Source organism: Ornithodoros turicata, chromosome 7, assembly GCF_037126465.1.
Source record: "Ornithodoros turicata isolate Travis chromosome 7, ASM3712646v1, whole genome shotgun sequence".
In the NCBI taxonomy this organism is placed as follows: Eukaryota; Metazoa; Arthropoda; class Arachnida; order Ixodida; family Argasidae; genus Ornithodoros; species Ornithodoros turicata.
In genome coordinates, this window is record NC_088207.1 from 30,291,122 (window position 1) to 30,313,060 (window position 21,939).

The window sequence follows — 21,939 nt, forward strand, 5'->3', positions numbered from 1 at the left end:
GGCTAAAGCGTAATTTTTACTACTTTTTTTTTTATTATTATTTCTGTTGCGATACTGTGCATAGTTTTGTTGGGTCCGCGGTTCTCCGTGGAGGACTTCATATTTCGGTAAACAAAAAAGTGAGGTTCACTTGAGGTTCACAAAGTTCAGTTGACAAAAATAAATTTCCCGCAATTAAAAATTGTCCAAAGCCTCCCTCAATGGTGGCAAAAGTTTCCAGAAGGTAATTCCCGAAAGTCCCACAATCCTGCGGCGAGTATGTCGCCAATTAGAATTTTTTATGACTTTAGGTGAAACACCCTGTTTGCCAACGATCGTTCCGAATGACATTTTCTCTTTTCTGATATTTCTTTCTTTTTTTCTTTTTATAATGGAAGGCTTAAGCCTTTTGGAGACGCTTTGGGAACGTTTTGAATTTACGTCTCTCCGATGGGCCTGACGCGAAAGAAATTTCATGTAACGTTGTAGCGTTTCGGCTTGGTGTAGGGTTAAACTACTTAAATATGTGTAATCAATTTAATTTATATGTATTCATTGATTAACTAGGTATTAATTGATTGATTGGCTCATTTAGCTCATATAGTGAGATGAATTAGTTATATTAAAAGTTACCAAAGTCAATTTTACAATTAAAGTTTCGCGGGCTTCTGCAACGGAGAGAGTACTGCGGTTTCTTTGTTTTTTTTTTTCTTTTTGTAAATCAACCTTTATGTTAGCAGTCGCAAAAAAAGGTTTAGGTCTTCTCTCGCGATCTCTGTATATTACGGTATCATTCTGTGCATCAACGGTATCATTTTGTGCCGTATTTGACCTTGAGTATGTTACGTGGTGAAGTTTTGTTTTTCGAGGACACCTATACCATCCCCATTACTCCCACCCATGTCGATTGAATCGCTTTCAAGCTGTCGGTGCTGCAAAACAAAATGTTCTGAGCTGTGCGATGTTGTTTCATAAGCAGAAATATATTTAAACTAGAGGACGAGATGAAGTTGGATTTCCGGGGTAGGGGTCAGTTAGGTTAGGTTAAGAATGGGACGGTTCGTAGCCACAGAGTACTCTGTGGCTGTGTGGACTCTTAGCACGCGATAAGCTGAGCCCAAACAATTCCTAGGAAGAGACATTTTCAGCTCTCAAATTTCCCACAGGGAGACCATGCAGAACTGTATGCTGAAACTGTACTAAAGGGTAGATTAGGCTAGTTGATGCGACATGGAGTAAACAGCGGTGCAGAAACTCGTGCTCAGTGACGGACGCGGAACTGGTATTCCTTGGGTCGCGCCACGAGCATGACTGTTGATCGAAGTTAGCGCTTGTCCTCGTCACTTCGCCGTCCTTGTATATCTTTCTACGTTACTGGTTAGGGCTGCAGATGTTTCATGGAACGCTACTTAATGAAACACTTCTTCGTTGTGTCGCTTAACCCGCTGTGGAGCGTGTACGGTAAGTTGTATAACACTATAGGATTTTCTAAGCACAATTCCCAGCATGCCGAGCTCGTCCCAATGTATCGTAACGCATAGTGCACGTACTGAGACGATCTCCTCGAACGCAATCCTTACTTGTACATGTTGTCTGAGCTCCGAACGAACCTGCAAAAATCGACCCCTGTCGTAATCGTCCCTCGCAGTTTACGGTTAACCTCCTCGCACCGTTAACACTTACAGTGCCATCTTCGGTAGACTTACTAGCCAATACACCGAACGTACTCCACTGGCATCTGTTGTGGTAGCCTGTTCAGTAGCCTTATCCTCCCTGAAACCATCCCATCGTCCTCAACGACAATAACCCCCTCCACAAACGAGTATCGAACAAGACAAACAACGACATGTTGTATGTCTCTCTCAATTACCTGCATGCTCTAAACCCCGAACCGTTAGCTGATTGACCGTGCGTCCGCGGACTGTTCAAGCAATGATCAGACACCGACGACGTGGTTGCACACGCGCGGCGCATTCACCGCGGGCCGCCTACCGTCGGGTGCCATTGAGGGGGTGGCTGTCGACCACTCTGACGACACCTGTCCCCTGGGCGCCATTAGGGCTCATTAGAAGGGCTGGCGACAGCTGTACTTCAACCGACCGTGTCCTCGAGTCACGCCCCCTTCCCGACAGGCAGAGTACTGGTCTAGTTGGCCCACGGACCGGCGGTCCCCTATCTTCCGTTATTTCAGGGAACCAGATGGATACGGCTCACGGAGTTTCGTGGATGTCCGGGAGCTTTTGCTACCTACAGCTTTTGTAATGGCTGCAAACTTGTATATATATAGGGACGGCAGCTTTGAGCGGTAGCACGACGTTCCAGCCGTCTTTCGTGTCTTTTGCGTGGACGTTGTCATATAGGAAGAGGGTTGCTCTGTTTGCCCGTTCAATACAAAACCGCATCATGTATTAGAAAAATAAAGTGTTAACGTGTCAGTCATTCCACACTTATCAGCGGCATAGTGGATAAAAGCAACTGCTCGTTGCTTTAATCTTATAAATCGCTAAAGATATAATTTATCTTTATATATATAAAAAAATCGAAATCGAGGATGGATAAAAGCAACTGCTCGTTGGTGGTACACTCTTCGAAGTGAACTTCACCGCATAGCACGCTCTTAGCCAACCATAATCTCCAGTGATATCGTTATTTGTCCTGATTTGTTCAAAGCGAACAGCATTATGAACAGCATAAGTGTCACAAAAAAGGCGTACACCTCCCGTTTTCAACAAATCAGGGCAGATAACGATATCATTCGAGATTATGGTTGGCTAGGAGCTTGCTATGCGGTGAAGTTCATTTTTAAGAGTGTAGAGACGTGCTGTACACAGGGTGCCTCAGTTAAACCCGCGGGCTAAATAATTCGCGAACGGGTGCACCAATCGACGAACTTTATTTTTTACAAGTACGGTATCTGTCCGATACCACCTACAAGCTGCGCACCGTGTGAATGAGTGGGAGGAGCTCATTATTTAAATAAAAATCCAAACTTTAACTTCTAAAGCAGGGCGCTGTCGGCATTAAAATGGGTACTACCCCTTTTGGGACCTTCAGTGGACACCTTTTAGAGAAAAATCTGCCACCGAAGCGGGTCATTTGTTGCAGTAATTAATTCGTTTCGGTTTACACATTTTTATCGCGGCTGGTCGCGGTGAAGCGCAAAAGGACGCTCTTCCAGTCTCTTATCCACCAATGCATGTCCTTACACCAATGAATTACGCCCTTTTGCGCTTCACTGCGACCACCCGCGACAAAAATATGTACGAGTATGTAGTGATAATAATATCATTCTAATGCATGGTTGTCAAGAGACGAGCTGCGTGATCTGTATACGTTCCTGTAGTAAAACATACAGGAATTCACTCGTTGCCTCTTTGTGTCTTTTTTTATTGGATAACAAAAACTCTGTCCCCATATAGGGAAGACATGTCAACGTCGTTGTGCTATAGCACCAGTATCTATCGTGGCCCTCTCGTTACATAGCGACACAACCGGGCGCATTCCAATGAAACTTCTGACAAATACCTATCAGTCTTCAAAGTTGGGGTAGGCTAAACCCCGTCTTCCATTTTTGCGATGGGATTGAAATGTGTAACGTTTGCTTGACTAACCCTGTAGAAATACCGCCACGCAAGCTTTCGTGCAGCCATCTGACCACTTGATCACCATTCAAATGACGAGCGAATACTGCGCAATGAAAACAAATGACAGAGCAGTTGTTGAAGACTCGCATATGTTCTTGTCGCGTTTGACAATCGATGGAAGACGAAGAGAAAGAAGACGCAGCTGCTGTTGGACTATTCTTGTTCCCGAGAGCTCTGCCCGATAAAAATCAGCTCGTCTGCCAGGTTAGCCAATCTAAGCGGTCCAATCACTGGAGACGGACGGCTCGTGAATATTGTATGAGTTGAGCGCTGGGCCCCCACAAGGCGGGACGGGACATAGTCTTTTTCCTCGCCGGTTTCTGGTTCGTACGTTGTCCCCCCTCTCTTGCACACCCTCCCATTCGTGCGACTGCGAATTTCGTTACGTCAACAATAAATCGAGGAAAATTTTCAAACTCTGCTATAATTGCCGAAGCCGCTCTTAAGAAGACAGTATTTTTCCGCGTACCAGGCTGAGCGGGTTAAGGCGTCCCACGCGTTGGTGGTAGCCAAGGTCGATCATGCTGAAGACTGGGCGCTGAAGTGGTGGGTTCGAATCCTATCACCGTCTGTGCTGTCTGAGGTTTTCCCTGGGTTTTCCGAAGACTTTCCGGACGAACGTCGGCACAGTTCTCCCCGAAGTCGGCCCAGGACGCATACTAACCCCCCTCCCCCTCCCACCCACGCACACGCACCTTCCTGCTGTCCTCTCTACATCTGTACACATCTCTATCCTGTGAAATCCTTTTTAAGAGGGTAGGCCGCCTAATGTACCTGAGAATGTACCTTTATCCGCAGAATTTGCGTTTGTGTTGTCCACTTCTCAGCTACTCAAGCTTCGTATACTCTGGCTCTCCCTGAGAAACAGACCAACTTTCTAGCGAATAAGAGGCACTGCCACCTCCACAAAAAATGTTTTCCTCAATTTTTTGTATTCCTATGTTCAGCCCACAGTGACACGTATGCCATTTCGACGAATATGTTCTGCAGATTACTGCACGTTAAAACCACATTTCATTTTCCTTTTCTTCTTCCGCAGCTTCCTTACACAGAAGGCTAGATCGTCAGGAGCCAACCCACAAGAGCAGGGAACTGCTGTACATCGAATCTCTCATCGAAGGGGATCTCATTCTGCAGGTATGGCTAGTGCATTTTTTTTTTTCCTTCACTGGATTGTCTTCGATAGACTCAAGGCTTAACCGTTGAAGCGTTAGTCCCGATGTGGTCAGCAATGCGGCTCCTCCAATGCACGTATAATGTAGGGAAAAGTAAAAATGAGAGAGAAAAAAGCAACATGAGAACAGCAAATTTCCGAAAAACCTAGATAGACAAAACCAAACATCTAAGGAAACATTATAAATGGAGTGATCAAGGAGAGAATAAAAACATAACAAAAAGGCAAATCCTTTGTAAGTCTGTTAAAGTACATTCCCCACTTGCTGATTACGTTCGTGCATTTTAGGCGCGTTTATCGGAAGCACGAGTCTGATTCTACAGAGCCTGACTTCAGCAAAGCCCAGATAGCACAGCCAGAAATACTACGCAGCCACGCCATAAAATCATGCATGCGTGCATGGTTGCTTGTCAGTGTGCTATGCGGTGATGTTCTGTTTCTATAGCACGCTCGAATAGAGGGTATAGCAAATCCATTTACGTATTATCCAATATCATCCAATATGTAAACAATAATATTTTTCTTTTTTCTTTTATGTACGTGTATTTTTTTCGCATGACACATGGATATTTCTCCAATCTCCACGCGTGCTACTATAAAATAATCATCCTACACATAACGTAGATAAACCTTGAGGACATTTGATGGCATCTGGCGCGAAGGCGAACTTGTGGGCTCAAGAGCCAGAGCAGGAAAGCAAAAATAGCGGGTACACAAAAGCAACTGCTGATTTATTGGAAGAATGAGGGAGAACATTAACGGATAAAAAGCAACGACGTTGGAGACGAACGACAGGCGGCGTTGCTATGGTAACCGGGTCTCCTTGCCGCTTGTGATCACAACCCCTATTCCTTTTTCTTCCGACGCTCCGTTTGCGCTTTGCGTCACGTTTCGACATCAACGACGCTTAGGTGATCATGTTAGGGTTCGGGGCGATCGTCAGCTTCCGTTACACCTACCATTGCGCCGAATGATAGTTGCTCCTTTGAGAAGAGAGCGGGGCGTACGGCCCTTTTGTGCAGAGTTAGGGAGTATCCCCTCATTCGCAATAATGCTTGGAGCGTGCCATGCGGCGGATACATACTATACACTTAAGAAAAAAAAAAGAAATAAAATGGGGATGAATTGCAGCTTCTATAGTTCCCTAGGTTGCTATTACTCCCCATTTTAGTCACATAACTCGAAATTCACTACCGGTTACTGCAAATAGTCTCTGCACTTCGCAAATTGTCTCCTGAATCCAACAGTCTATACGTAAATATATGCTCTTCGTGAATTTGATGAAATGAGACTATGTGACCATAGCTATCTTAGCAATTTTCCACCCACACACAGGAAGAAATAGTTCGTGGTTCGCTCTTGCGCGATTGTGCCCCCCCATGCATGTCACAAGATTCTATATCACTCGACATATCACGGTTGATGGTTTAATTCAAAGTATTTTCATTCATGCACATGAATCACGTATTTGGGTCTGCTAGAACAGAGCGGTAAAGCAGTCCTCACTCTGTAACATTCATTTTGCGGCAGTGCATCTAGTCCTCAAAGGGACTAAAATTATACTCCCTTTTAGTTTCCTGTGCGCATAGAGTGTATACATACGCTTGCCTGGCACCTGGAATAATGAAAGATACCCTACCCTCGACACCAACACAAGAGGAACGCGATTCATCCGTTGCGCCGTTCGTGATTCATGAGCAAAAAAACAAAAAAAAACGAAATTTACGCCTTCCATATATCCCTCTACTTCCCAATAAAGCAGACAATGCGGAGCGGGCTCTCATTGGTCTCCTGAAACGACTTGTCCAATCCTCGCGGGTGATCGTTTGAGGAGACCAATCCGAGGCCCCTCCTCACTGGTGTGCTTCTTGTGAAGGAGCTGGAGAGGGAAAGCGCGCATGCAGGTGCCTTCGCTCATGAATCGCGAACGACGCAACCAATGACACGCGTTCATTTTGTGTTGGTGCATTCAAAATCCATTCAGTGTACTCCCGTGAAAGCAAGAACCATGAAACAAAAACGGGATTGAAAGCTAAACAAGAAATGACAATGTTCAGAATGATTTTTGCAGCGTGATTTTTCTGATGCTGTTTTCTCCACCTAAGAAGTCGCGCGCGTGATGTCACACCACCGAAGATCAAGGACACAGAAGTAGACAGGCCTATAGTGCTAGTGGTAGGGCAAGCATCTGCTTCCTTTGTCTGTACTGTGTCCTTGTTGTTCAGTGCTATTTCAGCACGTTGCACATTCGCCAACAAGCCCTGCTCAATGAGCATTGACCAGGGCTTGTTCATCAAGGTGATGAGCAGTGCTCATCATCTTGATGCAAGTGACACGTGTATACGATATACTACATAGTAGTGTAACTGGATTTTTATATATATAGGTAACAAAGCGTAAAGCGAGAAAATGTCAGCTGTATATACGACCGTCCTTCGAAATATTTGTCGCGAATAAACCGAAATGAGCGATGTTTGCGATAATTTTTTCATGGTAAATACTATAATAATATATCACTGGCTTTTTCGATGATTGCTATTCTTAACTGTTTACGTTCCCAGGCTTGTGTTGTGTGCCTCAGAACAATTACTTTCGATCATATCCCGCAAGCTATGCGAACGTCTGCTAAAAACAGACAATTTAGCATACCATCCCCACACTCTTAGAAATGAAGTTTACCGCATGGCACGCTCCTAGCAAACCACCATCTCGAATGATATCGTTATCTGCCCTGATTCGTTGAGAACGGGAGGCGTACGCCTTTTCTGTGACACCTATGCTTTTCAGAATTCTCACAAAAAGGGCGTACGCCTCCCGTTTTGAACTAAGCAGGGCAGATAACGATATCATTCGAGGTGATAGTTGGCTAGGAGCGCGCTATGCTGTGAAGTTCATTTTTAAGAGTGCACCCGGGGCACTTGAGAAACCTAACCTAAACTCACCTATAACTAAACTCACCTAACCTCATGATCTAAACCTCCGCCACCTCAGCGCCCCCTGGAGCGGTTAATTCATTGCTATGGTACAACCCACAGTGCATAACCGAAAAACTATTCTCAACGCGCATATACAGTGCGCAATTCCTGCAGCCACTACAAACTACCTCGTGTAATGGTATACGCCGAGCGTAAAAGAAGCGTCACACGCACGCAACGCACAATGAAATTTAAACTAAATAAGCCGCTCGACACCTTGCACAGGTGTACCAGGACGATGAGCACACATCGAGCTGCGTCACATATCCCGGAATCAGCAGCAAGCATCATCTAGACACAACCGCGTTCCAGGACGCGCTATCCTGGTCTTTTTTTCCCCCTGCCATTTTTATTATTATCGCAACCTTTTTATGTGTGTGTTGTAGCCATCGAGGCTTCAATCGATGTGAAGAGCGTCTGTAAAGGGAGGGGCGCCCTTCTCGGTTTGAAGGCGTGGGCGGAGCAGCGCTCTCGGGCCGCTCAATACCCAATCGATGATTCTCTTCTTCATGATGCACCAACAGCGTCATTCCGAAACAAAGGACGTTTAGTCCCCCCATAGAAGAGGCACAGGGAAAGGTTCGCCTTTAGCTGTCCGCCTCTCGTCTGGAAACGACATGGTAAACGACAGTGCGATTGAGATGTCCCGAAGCGTGTGAAGGGAAAACAAACGCCGTGGGTCTGCCTTCGTGTGTTTCGCTCAAGCAGAGCAAAACGATGGAATATACCGGATTGGAATGTTGTTGCGAACGCAACAAGCATTCAGTTTTCTCGCAGAAGCGGACGAATCGGATGAAATTGATATACAAAATAGTATTGAGGAGAGAATAGTACTGCCGCAGGGCGATGTCTCGATGATTGCGTACTCTGCACGCTCGTGGTTCTCTATCCAAACGGAATGTAGATGGAATCTATCACGAAAGCCGCCATGGTGATCACTTTTAGAAGGGATGGTGGTAGTGGGTGGTGGTGGTGATGGTGAGAGGACTCTGAGAGGTGAGAGGAGTGGTTGTCGGTCTCACAGAGGTGGGCAACGTCACAACTGGCGCCCTGGGGAATCGCCCGACATCCATGGGAACTGTGCCGACGTATGTCTGCTAGCGAGCTTTTAAAAGGAAGCTTCACCACATAACACGCCGAGGGCCAACCATGGCGCAGTATGATAGCGTTCACGTTCACTCTAAAAACAGAGCTTCACCGCATAGCACGCCCCAAGCCAAGCATCATCCCGAAGGGCAGTGTTCTCTCCCTTGAGTTGCTGAAAACGTGGGGTGTTCGCTATTTTTGCGGCACTACGCAGTTCATAATTGCCACAAAAATGGCGTACGTCCCCCGTTTTCAGCAAATCATGGGAAAGAGCGATGCCACTCGGGATGATGGTTGACTAGGAGCGTGCTATATGGTGAAGTTCATTGTGAAGTGTATAGTCCTGTTTTTTGTTGTTGTTTTTTTTAGAAGCGCGGGGCGTACGCCATTTTGTGACCATATCAACGTAACGGCACGAGCGTTACAAAAAGGCGAGCGTTGCCAAATACAACTGTGAAAAGAAATAAAGAAAATGAAGCCGCACGCCTCACTATTGGGCGGATGATGTGACGTCGCAGACTGGGAGCTCAGAGAAAGAGTTTTCTGACCCTTGAGATTGAAAGCTGTCTTGCAGTCCTTGCAGTGTCTTGTCCAGGATTGTGCGCTGCACTGGTATAGTCAGCGCGAATATGTGTCCCAGGACTTGTAATCCTAATTTATCCCCGTGACATATTTTTTGTTAAAGCCTTTCGCTAAACACTCCTTTAAAGGGTATGCAAGGCTTTGCCACGGTCGTGTTTCTGCTGATACGTGTTCCAGTTTGTAAGTCCCCGCTGCTACATACGCTGTTCTTTTTAAGGCACTCAATGGATTCCTGCTCATACTTACCTGCGATGGAGAAGTCTTCTATGCGTCTCACACAGTCGAAACATACTTGGGCTTTCATCAGGTGAGTACCGTCTTGTCATGAAGTATGGGTAGGTTATGGCACGATGTGTGCCGTGTACGAATAGGTTATGGCAGCCCTATGTGCAGATGCACTGTAGCAGTTATATTTGCTATTGCTATTATGTTCGACTAATAATGCCTGCGGCTGTGAACCTGTTCATAGGTAAACGGGTAGGAATCCAGAAAACCGACAAGGAAGCATGAAGGGACTTGCCTCAGGACGAGAGCCGCCGATATTTCGAACAGAGACTGTTCTTCTTCCCAGAGGAAGAACAGTCTCAGAAGAACAGTCTCTGTTCGAAATATCGGCGGCTCTCGTCTTGAGGCAAGTCCTTTCATATTCATAGGTAAAGTTCTTTATAAGTGAACTTAGTGAAGTGAAGTTACTATGAATATAAAAACAATTAAGCTTTCTGTGTTTATTCTGCGCGCGCTTTCATGTACGAGGGGTGTTCAAGTCAAACCGGGACTTTTCATTTTTGGCAAAAGTAAAATGAACTAATAGGCGAGAAATTAGTTTTATTTTTCAACGTAATCTCCAGCTGGCACTAATGCACTTGTCCCAGCGTTTCACGAGGGCTTGGATGCCAGCAGCGTAGAAATCCTTTCCGGCGCGTAGCAGCCATGATCGGACCGCATTCTTGACCTCGTCGTCGCAGCTGAAGTGGTGGCCCTCAAGGAACGCCTTCAGTGGCCCGAAGAGATGGAAAAGCTGGGGGCGAGGCCTGAACTGTAAGCGGGATGTGGCAGCAACTCCCAGTCAAGATCCTGTAAGGTGCGTGTCGTGAGATGCGCGGTATGCGGGCGTGCATTGTCCTGTAGGAGGGGGACTCCTTTGGTGATGAGGCCCGTCCGCTTTTGCTTCAGCGCCTTATGCACATCCCTGAGAACCTGGCAGTAATATGCACTATTGATGGTGGTACCACTGGGCAGAAAATCAACATGAACAACGCCAGCCTTGTCCCAGAAAACCGTGGCCATGACCTTACCCGCAGACGAGGTGCTTCGGAACTTCTTGGGTGCTGGCGAGCCCGGATGCTTCCACTGTTTTGATGCACGTTTAGACTCAGGAGTGAAATGGTGCACCCACGTTTCATCGCACGTGATGATCCGATCAAGGAACGGTTGTCTTTAAGTGTCGAAACGGTAACTTAGCTCTTGGGAGATTTCCAGTCTTCTCTGCCGGTCAAACACGGAGAGCTGCCTCGGGACCCAACGGGCACTAACTTTCCGAAACTGGAGGTGCTCATGAATGATAGTGTTCAACCTTCCCACAGAAAGGTCCGTCTTTCGAGCCAGTTCGAGACATGTTATCCGTCGGTTCTTGAAGATCAGGCGCTCCACAAGTTGGATGTTCTCAGGAACTCTGACACTGGGCTCTGAGCCGCCCCGGCCGGGATCGTCCTGCACTGATGTATGGCCGTCTCCGAACCGTTTGCACCACTCAAACACTTTGCTGCGGCTAATATATCGTGGCCGTACTGAGCCTGAAGTTGTCTGTGAATTTCGGATGACTTTACGCCTTCATTCACGAGAAACTTCATGACTATTCGCTGTTCGATGTGCGCGCTCACCTCGTTGTCGGCCATCTTGTCCAGCACGTGTCTTCTGTTTTGCACAAACTTTGGACCACCTCGTGGTGAACGCGGGGGCCTGTAGCGTGTGAAAATGACGGAAAAGAAGTAGCGCGAGCCATTTGTACGATCAGGAGACAGAAAGTCCCGGTTTGACTTGAACACCCCTCGTATATAGGAATAGGAGTTTTTGTATGACTGTACCATTGAGGACGTGACTTGAATTTTGGCATCTCCCTCTGCTGTTTCGTTATCCACTCTAAAAACAGGGCTCGCGCTCACGTGGCTGCAGAAAGCTATGACGTTTTGCGTATATTCCGTCGGAGCATTCTGGGAAAGGTCGTTCGCGTGAACACACGGATACACGCATAAGGATCAGCATAATACGGGGCCACGTCCTCTCGTACTTATTGTCTGACGAGCGCATGTCCATCTGCGGCGAGTGCAGCCATGCATGGACAGCCTGCAGTGTCACAGGGGTTATCCCGTCATCCGCTGACAACATGTATTAATGATCCCCCAAATGGCACTGGGGCTCCGACGAAGGGAGGAAGGACAGTGCCATACTCGGGTGACTGCTGTAATGGTTTCAACAACGACCCTTCAGGTTGGACTTACGAAGGACGCTATATGGTTGAAGCCGACGATGAGCAGCATTGTTCGCGTTTCCGAACGCTTCTGTGCAGAGGCACCCAACATCATCGCAAGGTCCGCTCGAACGATTCGGTTTAAAACTCGCGTGAGAAAGTAAGATTAAGAGAAACAGACGGGCACAGGTGACTTCCTGGGGACCGCAGGTACAGAGGTGCCCATAAACATTCGGCTGAATACATTTCATGGGACAAAAATAATTGCTGTACACAACACAAGTAGGAGTACGGATAACTTTATATTTGGGTTGCTTCCTTTTAGGTCTTGTTTTCTTTTTCTTAGTTCCTTTTGTTCGCCGACAGGTAGTACGTGTATTCAAAACACGTACATTTCAGCTGTCACTCTAACAACTGCCTACCAGCTCTTTCTTTCGAAAGAGTAATAAAGCAATGAGTTAGCGTTCATATCACCTACCGTATAACTCGAATTTCAGGAGCAATAAAGTGGCACAAGTGAATTCAAGAAGTGGCCGGTTTTCATAATAAATTCCTGAGTCTGCTAACTGAACCATAGGTATCCCCAGCCCGCATAGAAAAAGAAATGAGTAAAATTGCTTGTGTAGTAGAGGCATTTAAAAAAAATTCGTGCATATAATGACCTTATGGAAGTCTTGCTGGCTCCGCAGAGGCGTGTGGTCCGGCGAAATATTGGTTGTGACCCCAGTGCAGTCCCCGATATAGTGCGGCACCACACAGATCCGTCATTCTAGTAAATTTGTAATCACACAAAACAAGGAAGAGACGTTGATTGAATGAGTTGTGAATTTTAAAGTGAGAGATATAGCCCTATAGCCGTGCGCCTATGTCTCCGAGCGTGTCCTGGCTAACGGGTCCCTGCATGACCACATGTTACGCTCCATAAACTTTGTCATTTCACCTATACTTGTCCCAAGCGCATGTCACTCAAAGGATGTTCTTGTCTTCTTGTTGCTGTATGCTTGTCTGAGGATGCTGTTCTTGTTTTCACTCTATCTGTGGGTGGACAGTCAGACATCTGCCATCAGAGCGTCTACGAATTGGTGCACTCCGAAGACAGAGAAGAGCTTCAACGGTTTCTACTCTGGAATTCTCAGCTGCCTTCTGACAGGAGCGCCATGGGACTTCAAGAGGCACTACTACCTGGTGAGTTTCTTCAATACTTCACCACGATCCCCCCCCTCCCCCCAACATTTATAGGCAGATTTCACGCACCTTCTTGTATTGCTTGTTCATGTGCGCACGAGCATACACGTGAGAGCACTTAAAATCAAATTGCGCTGGACGAAAAAGAAGGAAAGAAAGAGCGAGCAATTGCAAAGAGCAGTCGAATTGTGCCACTCGCAGGTGGTCCACTGGACCGCTGAGAGGTTAAATATTTGAGTTATTTCATTGCGAAAATGTTTGATATTTGTTGTAGAGCAGGTGCTGCGTGGCGCACTCGGGCACTTCGCGAATTTTTGGATTCCGTATTTCGCGACAGGCGACCTTGCAAATGAGTTTGCGCCATGTCCTCATTTGTGGAGCGCAAGGTGCACTGCTGTCATAAACGACTCCATGCACCCGTGGAAGACAGAAACGTCATTGGCGTTAAACGAGGTGCTATTAGCGGACAAATACCTGCGTATAACTATACAGCACATCAGTATACGCGGGTAATAAGCACACGCACGGAATCATCAAATCTGCAGGTACTCTCGATTCGCATGAATTGGATCTATAGCATTATATTATGTACTCATATCGAAGTTTCGTACTCGTTCGGCAGTCTCTGTTCGCATTTCGAATTTTGAGCATTTTTCTGCCCTTTAGTTTCCTTGTTGCGAAATAGACGGCTTACTTTTTAACTTTATTATAATCTGCAACTGCGTGTCCCGACTACCGTGATGAACACTGCTAACCTCTGCAACGTGGAAGCTATATTTAATTTTTCTCTTCCAAAGAGCTTCCAAAGAGCGTTAATAACAGTCCGTCGGTTAACATAGGCTCCTCGTACTGTTCGGCCCATTTTTACAGATTGCAGCATGTTTCATGCTGTTCCATGATGACAGCTCACCCACACACAAAAATTTCGGTACATTCCTTAAAGCGAATAGGAGAACAACGGACGCCTTTATGAATAACCCCTTACATCGAGTACTTAAAAAATGTATATAAAAAAATCTTGTTCGGCGCACGGACAAATTTTTATCGCAGTGCAAGCGAACCACCGATATGAATATCCACACTCTTGCCTCTCTCTCTCTCTTTCTTTTTCTTTTTTAACTTCAAAATGTCCCTATTACATTTGCGCCCAGAAAACCGCACCGTTTATATTCTAATGAGGATTCCGCAATTCGGAATTGCTAATGAACCACCCGCAGGACGAGTCTGGAAACAAAGCCCCCTTTCTCTCAAACGAGACGAGGAGGAATATTTACGAGGTGAGTTTTCCCATCAGAGGAGCTCGAGTAATTAGACATGTTTTAAGCGGGCTAAATGTAACACCCTCCATGATGGAGCGTCTCGGCTCCACCATCTGTCTCAATGCGTCACCCACGTGGGCTTTGGACGAGAGACAGTGGCAAATGCGTAAGCGTTAATTAGCGGCGTTTTACGTTGTTGCGGAGGGGTTCTTTCATGAAAAACTCCTTATAACGCTGTGCAAATTTTTCTTCTTGTTTTTTTAAGTGTCCTTTCAGCCGGCGGCATTCGACGGGAATTACCTTCTTCCTATTTTTTTTTTTTTTTTTCACTAAGCTCGAAGCTTGTTGGTTTCCACGTCCGCGGAGAAATTCACAACAATTAACGAGAGCGAGAAGAAAAACAAGAAAGAGAAAACATCGTGGCGTCGCGTGCTAAACCCATATAATTGCGGTCTCGCTTTAGGCGACCCACTGGCGGTAAATCTCTGGTGGAACTCTCTGTGTCACGTGGTGCCACGTGGCCCCTAGCTTCGCTCAGTGTATTGCATTCCTTTTCCCCGGCACTATGACGACAGCCGTCTGGCAACATTGAGAGCGCCGCTCTCCCATTGGACAAAATCTCTAACTCGCCGACATTTTGTTTGTTGACACGCCAGTGGAACCGCACACTCTTAAAAATGAACTTCACTGCATAGCACGCTCCTAGCAAACTATCACCCATAGTGACCTCGCTTTCGCCCCTGATTTGTTGAAAACGGTAGGGGTACGCTTTTTTTTTGTACCGCTTATGCAGTACGTAATTGGTACAAGAAAGGCGTACGCAGGGGCGAGACCTATGTCATTCAGGATGATGGTTGGCTAGGAGCGTGCTATGCTGTGAAGTTCATTTTTGAGAGTGCAGTTTCCTTCCACCCAGGCAAAACGACCGTATGCTGCGGCAAACTTATTTGACATGGCGAATTGCAGCGCGTTGACCGTAACAACACGAGCGGTTTTGTTTAGCGGGCCTTGATCCATTGTCGTGAAGGAAGACGCAAAAGCGTGGTCGAATAAAGAAGAAAGAACGAACGTCTACAGACGGGATCCGTCATTAACATAGCATAGACGAACTTAACGGAGCCAATATGGCGTCCCCACACGGCGCGCCCTGGTGTAGAACTTGCAGTTGTACAGTTGCAGAACCCTGATTCAGTGACTCTAGTGACCCCTATAAAGCTACTGACAGACCTACACTGTGGTTGACAAACCCTTAATGGTCTTCCTTGTTCCCTCTCCACAGCTGTTACGGACGGAACTAAACGACATTCGAGGGGGGGGGGGGATCCCGCGAAGATACCACTTTAATCAGTGGGGCATCCTGCACACAGCGTGATTGAATTTCTGCTTCTTTTACAATTGCACTATAGAAGGAAATTCACACATAAAATTAGAAATGCAATGCAACAAATCCTATTTTTAGTTAGGTATTCCGGGAAAAGGTGCAAAATAAACTTTCGTCCGTTGCCGTCCGAACAATTTCAAACCGCACAACGGATGCAAGGTACGTTATCACTCCGGCAAAGGCACCCACGACAATAACCGGCTTTCTGTCATATCATCGTTGCTTGAAAAACGGCACAAACATCCGCTATCCCCGAGGCCCACCTGGTATATGCACTGGGCCCACCCTGCGCCGCACAATGAACAGCACGGGGGCGTTCGTTGATGCGTACACGATGTGCGACTTTATTTCGTCGGGTATGGAAGCGTTCTGCATCAGCAGGTCGTCTAACAAGACGCGATCACAATAGCGGGTATCCTTTGACTTGCGATTGAACCAATACTGTAGCGATATTCCGCGACTGAATGGGGATTTGTATGATTTGTTCCACGCTTTACTCAACAAGATGTCATTTAGAGGGGCGTTAGGAAGTACATTTCGTCGGAAGTAGGTGGGCCTCGAAATGGCGAAAGAACTACAGCAAAATACACGTAGTGACAGTGAGCAAGGAAGTTTGTCACTTCCTTTGTGGTTGGCTCACTACTGATAGAGTAATGAAATGATAGGTGAACAATGATGGTGCATCCTTAATTGTCCTTGATATGATATGGCTATGGTAGGTAGGTGTAGATAGATATGATTATGGCTTTGATATGGTATGGTTTAGTAATGATACACTGTCAGAACAGAACGTTACCCCATACACTCTGGAAACTGTGCTTCACCGCATGGCACGCTCTGCGCCTACCATTACCACGAATGATAGAGTTATCGCTTCTGATTCGAGGAGATAGGGGGCGTACGCCTTTTTGTGTCAATTATGATATATCCCAATTGACACAAAAAGGCGTAAGCTCCCCTCTCGCTTCGAATGAGAAGCAATAACCCTATCATTCGTCGCAATGGTTGGCGCAGAGCGTGCTATGCGGTGAAGTTCAGTTTTTAGAGTGTAACGCGTTGTGCTCCAACCACTGCCACGAATGATAGGGTTATCGCTTCTTATTTGAAGAGAGAGAGAGAGGGGGGGGGGTACGACTTTTTGTGGCAATTATCATATATCTAAATTGCTACAGAAAGGCGTACGCCCCCTCACTCTTCTAATCAGAAGCGGTAACCCTATCATTCTTGGCAATGGTTGGCGGAAACGTGCTATGCGGTGAAGCTCGTTCTGAGAGTGTATGGCTCTATACTCGCTAAGTAATGTCAGTGCACAAAAGGCATGGTAAGTCCAGCACCATTAAAGAGCGTAAAAGAGAACGATGTCTCTCAGAAATTTCAGGATGAAAAGCAGTGCGTGGTAGTGCTGTATGATATTGGTAACGTTGCTTGCGTCCAACCGTATCAACGAGAACCAATCAGCGGACAAGATTCTGAGTCACACACAGCTGCGATTGGCTCCGATAGGCACGATAATATTACCAACGATTTGCTAAAACACCTAGCACCGATGTCAACGTGAACGGCGTAATCGCATCTGTTGATCGGCTAGCTGCTAACCTGCTGGATATCTGTCAGCAGGTGGACATCGTGTCGCAACAGCCCTCAGAATGTCACTTCTTCTTTGCACCCCTGCCATGATCGATGTATCCATAAACTGTTACTCGGTGTCTATATATGAGTGACGTATGCGCTTTGATCTATTTTCGATTATGCCAGGTTACAACCTGTAGTAAAAACTCACGGAGATATTGGCACCTATACAAACGTGGATGCTCCTAATTCAAGTCACTTATGTACCAAAGCGAACAAGTACGTGTTTATGATGTTTGTAAAAAGGGGAGGGCTAGTATTCAACTGTGGAAGGAACCACGGTGTTCATGAGAAATTTGACAAGGGCCCCGACCAATCGTCGCCTTAGCTGAGCTGGCCATTCGACCATATTACCGGCGCTCTAGACTTGCGAAAGCTCGTAGGGAACGGGCATTTTCTTGTTGTCGATTGGACTGCACTGAAAGCAAGCATTACAACAGTAGTTCCATTGTCTTACGTTTCTTCTTTCAGAAAATGCGCAATACCTCGAACGCAACTTCACTGTGCGGTTCCGCTGTCTGCTGGACAACACATCAGGGTTTCTGGTAAGCATCATGATCATCGTCAACATCCACAGCTGAAAACTTTTTTACCTATCGTATATAAAGTTCACATATAACGACGCAGAGAATTAGACGTCGCTAAACATCCAGTGATGAAAAAGTACTACCCCAAACCGCGTAAGAGTTTTCTTTTTTTTTTTCTTCTTCTTCTTCATATAGTTGTGCAACGCACGGCGCGTGGCTCTGTATGACAGTGGGAATTTAAACACAAATGGATCTTTAGGAGCTTTCAGGGTTGATGGACGCTTTCCCCCAACTGCTAAGGGGGCGGCGAGCGAGCGGGTGCCCGTCCAGGTGCTTCCGCCTAATGATTTATCGATAAATCTCATTTGCTCTGGCTTCTCCCTCAAACATCAGTCGACACAGGAAACGAACAAAAGAAATCCACGTGACTCATAATTACGCTGGTCTGTACACAAGAGGCAGCACGGCGAGGCGAACACGGTTTTTTCACCGCAGCCCCGCACGTTGTTGAATCTCTTGGAATAGCGCACCGTTGGCGCTTCTTGGAAGTGTTATGGATGCGAGCAGACATTGAAAGCAGAAACTACACTGTTGTAATAATATTAACGGTTGAACTGTTAAATATAGAACTTCACCAGGTAAGTACGCTGGAAAGCCAACCGTTCCGCAGGATGGTACAGTTATGCGCCGGGCGTACGCTTTTTTTTCTTTCTTTTTTTTCTTTTTTTGTGGGTGTGTATGTGTGCGACAATGTGGGCATGCGTTGATTGCCGGGGAAAGTCATCATCGGGGAAAACACCATCATCATAACTACGCTGGCATTGGCTGTTGTGTGGTGGGAAATTCATTTTACGCCGCTTTTTCCTCCAATCAGTTGACCGTGTCGTTTTTGTGTTTTCAGAGATTAGACATCCAGGGTAAAGTCCGCGTGCTGCACGGTCAAAACCCAAAAACCGAAGAGCCACCGTTGGCGCTGTTCGCAGTGTGCACACCGTTCGGCCCTCCCTCGCTCCTCGAGATGCCGCAGAAGGATTCCATGTTCAAGAGCAAGCACAAGCTAGACCTCGCGCTGGTGTCCATGGACCAAAGGTACGACGCGTCACTGGTGGGCTTTCGGGCACATATTGTACATGACGGCAATTACTGGAAACGAAAGCTCGGTTAATAATTCAGTACAGTAGCGTGGACGAGAGTGAGAAGTATGGACCCTTCAATGAAAACTAATCTATGTCCTGGCTTTGACTGTAACGACGTTCTCTGCCAGAATTTGAGGCCATTGAATAGCAAGCCTACCTTTTAGCAAGTGTCTGCAATTACAAAGGTGTCTTATATCGATTTGCAGAGGGAAACAACTACTAGGGTATGCAGATTCAGACTTCGTCAGTCAAGGTGGCTACGACCTTGTTCACTTCGATGACCTGGCCTATGTTGCAAGTGCGCATCAAGAACGTAAGTGTACAAGTGACAGTCTTGTATTCCTTCCCATTTTATTATCTAATCTAATATCATCTTGTAGTTGCCATACTATAAACTTACACCAGTGCGACTAATGTAGCACTGTAAGGTCACTACGGTACTAATAACCTCTATGTCAAAACAGGTACCATAAACTCTGCAATAGAGACCATAAAACACATTGATCCAACATCTACTGCTATAGAGACTATACGCGTGAGATACCGCAGATCGCTAACGCAGAGTAGTTGCAGTTAGCCGAGAAAATCACGAAGGACCACAGAATTGATGCCACGAAAAGAAATGACAAGGACATACACTAAGACTACGTTCCTGCAGGCAACTATACGCTGAACCCCAGAATGCTTTTCGCAAAACTTCTTTTCTCATCACCCCTCCTGAATGACTTTCAAGTTCGGCCGTTCCAGCAAGACACGAACTAAAGGACAAGCGTTTTCAACAAAACGATTCATGTTTTTACGATCTGCCGTACGAGTGTATGGCAGAGAGCAATGCGAAGGCTGTAGGAAAACTCCGTTTCAAAAGACATCTAGCGAAGATATCGTCTGTGCTTCGGTTATGTACGTGAAAACAAAAACGAAGTCGGCTTGTTCGGCACAAGGAAATCAAGAGGGGAGGAAACGTTACTGGAGCATCGTATAGGGCGAATATGCTCCTGTTCTTTGAGATGTAATCGCATGTGGCTGCGATGGCTTTTCGCAATCGATTCCCTTACTGGTGTAATGGAACGGTGTTTTCGCCTGTTTTCCTTTTCTGCCTGGATATTGTACAAGAAAAGGGCTTTACAGCGCCTGTGTGTGGACGTATCGGCATCATTACCCAGTGAACGTTTCCTGTTCCCGTTGTGAAATGGCAAAGGAGATGGAAAATGCGAACCCATTACGAGACTTTGGTACCGGATACATTTGGGTATGGCTGTCCATACGAGACGGTGGTCGTTAAACAAACTTTGTTTTTGTGCACGAATTTGGAACCGAATCGCAACGCGCTTCGCGAACTCGGTGAACGCAGCAGCTGTACTTCCGTGCATCTCACATCATGTTTATTTGCCACTCAACCTTAGAAAACCTTTGCGGCAGGTTCACTTCTGGTGCGTCTCTTACCTCTTGTCAGACGGGCAGGCTGTACATGAAATGCGGCCTTAAACCCTGGGAGGCTGCCAGACGGTATCCGTGAAGGCCGATGATGTCTACACCGATAAACACACCTGCAAACGTTGAGTGGACTGTAGTGAAATCCCTTTTATTTATTTTTTTATTTTTTCGCGCCATGAATACACGGAAAAACGTTTGGCTGCTATTTAGTCAATTTCGAAAATACAACAACAAACTACATTTACTTTGAAGCGCTTTGGGTGTTTTGTTGAGCGGCGTCCGGCTTTTTGGATGCAGACAACACGGAGCGATGCCGTCTGCAGTGGTTCGAGGGTGTCACTGCGACATGGACACAGGAGATAAAAAGAGAAGCAAAGTGCAAAAATGCACCAGAAAAACGCCAGGCGTGTGATGCGAAAAAGTTGAGAACACATTACGTCTCGTAAAAACGCTCCATTTTGAATTGAAGGAAACCTGCGCTTGGTGGTCGTGGCGTCTTGTAACGAGGCTTTGGCAGTTTGTTGCGAGAACTCCGTAAACTGTGTTACGGGAACTCCGTTGTCTTCACATCTCAGTTTCGTCGCAAAGGCCGTACGGCCGATCGTCTGGCAAGAACTTAATGACCGTATGCCCTTAAGACCGTAACCATAAAGGCCGTAAGTGCGCCCGTCTGACGGTATTTTTCTTTTCTATAAGAAATGTAGATTTTTAAGGATGTGCTGAACTGTACTCCAAGGATACCTGTGTCCGTTTATTAACTTTCCTATTTTTTTGCTTATTGTGATCATATACATTTATTGCAGGCAATGTAGAAACACGACCATGTCAACCCATTGTGTTGACTTGTCACGTAGAGTTCACACCTTCACTTCATACATGTCATTATTCGTTGAAACATGCAAAGAGGAGGTTTCTCATTAAAATATTGATTTTTTGCAGTATTGAAGACGGGTGCATCGGGATTAATAGCATACAGGCTCTCCACTAAAGACAGCAAGTGGCAATGGCTGCAAACGAGCGCCAGGCTTGTTTACAAGAACAGCAAGCCTGACTTCATCCTTTGCACGCACAGGCCGCTAATGTAAGTCAAAGTTTCACCCCACATCACTAAGTAAAAACTGCAGTATGTACGTCAATATGACTAGATATGATTGAGTATGCTGAGTGGAGCGGGACTGCATTTGTGTCGCACACGGCACGCAAACACTTTGGGGCCCCAAAGAAATAACGTCGTCGCTACTGCGCATGCCCAGAGCCCGAGCCGCGCTTTGGACAGACAGGCAAACAAGTCGAGGCGAGCTCCATCTAGGGACATACACAACATATAGGGCCTCCAAGAGTCTAAGGGCCGCGCTTTGGGATTTGGGTGCGAACACTGTTCGCTAAGATAACGTGGGGACCAGAAGCTTGCTTGTGTTGCTCAGAACAAGTGGGCTGTAGCGGGATAGTCGGTGCATGTTCATCATGGATGTATGCAGCAC

General features: G+C 46.3%; 1 protein-coding gene across 3 annotated transcripts in view; it reads left to right on the plus strand.

The window, feature by feature from the left end:
- The window catches only part of LOC135400782 (aryl hydrocarbon receptor-like), a 291,269-nt gene that overhangs the window by 262,800 nt on the left and 6,530 nt on the right, over positions 1-21,939 (plus strand). For all 3 annotated transcript variants that reach the window (XM_064632695.1, XM_064632697.1, XM_064632696.1), the window contains 7 exons: positions 4,663-4,760; positions 9,658-9,747; positions 12,957-13,092; positions 17,833-17,906; positions 18,790-18,977; positions 19,231-19,337; positions 21,398-21,539. In XM_064632695.1, the coding sequence (XP_064488765.1) occupies positions 4,663-4,760; positions 9,658-9,747; positions 12,957-13,092; positions 17,833-17,906; positions 18,790-18,977; positions 19,231-19,337; positions 21,398-21,539 (835 nt within the window). The remainder of the gene's footprint in view (positions 1-4,662; positions 4,761-9,657; positions 9,748-12,956; positions 13,093-17,832; positions 17,907-18,789; positions 18,978-19,230; positions 19,338-21,397; positions 21,540-21,939) is intronic.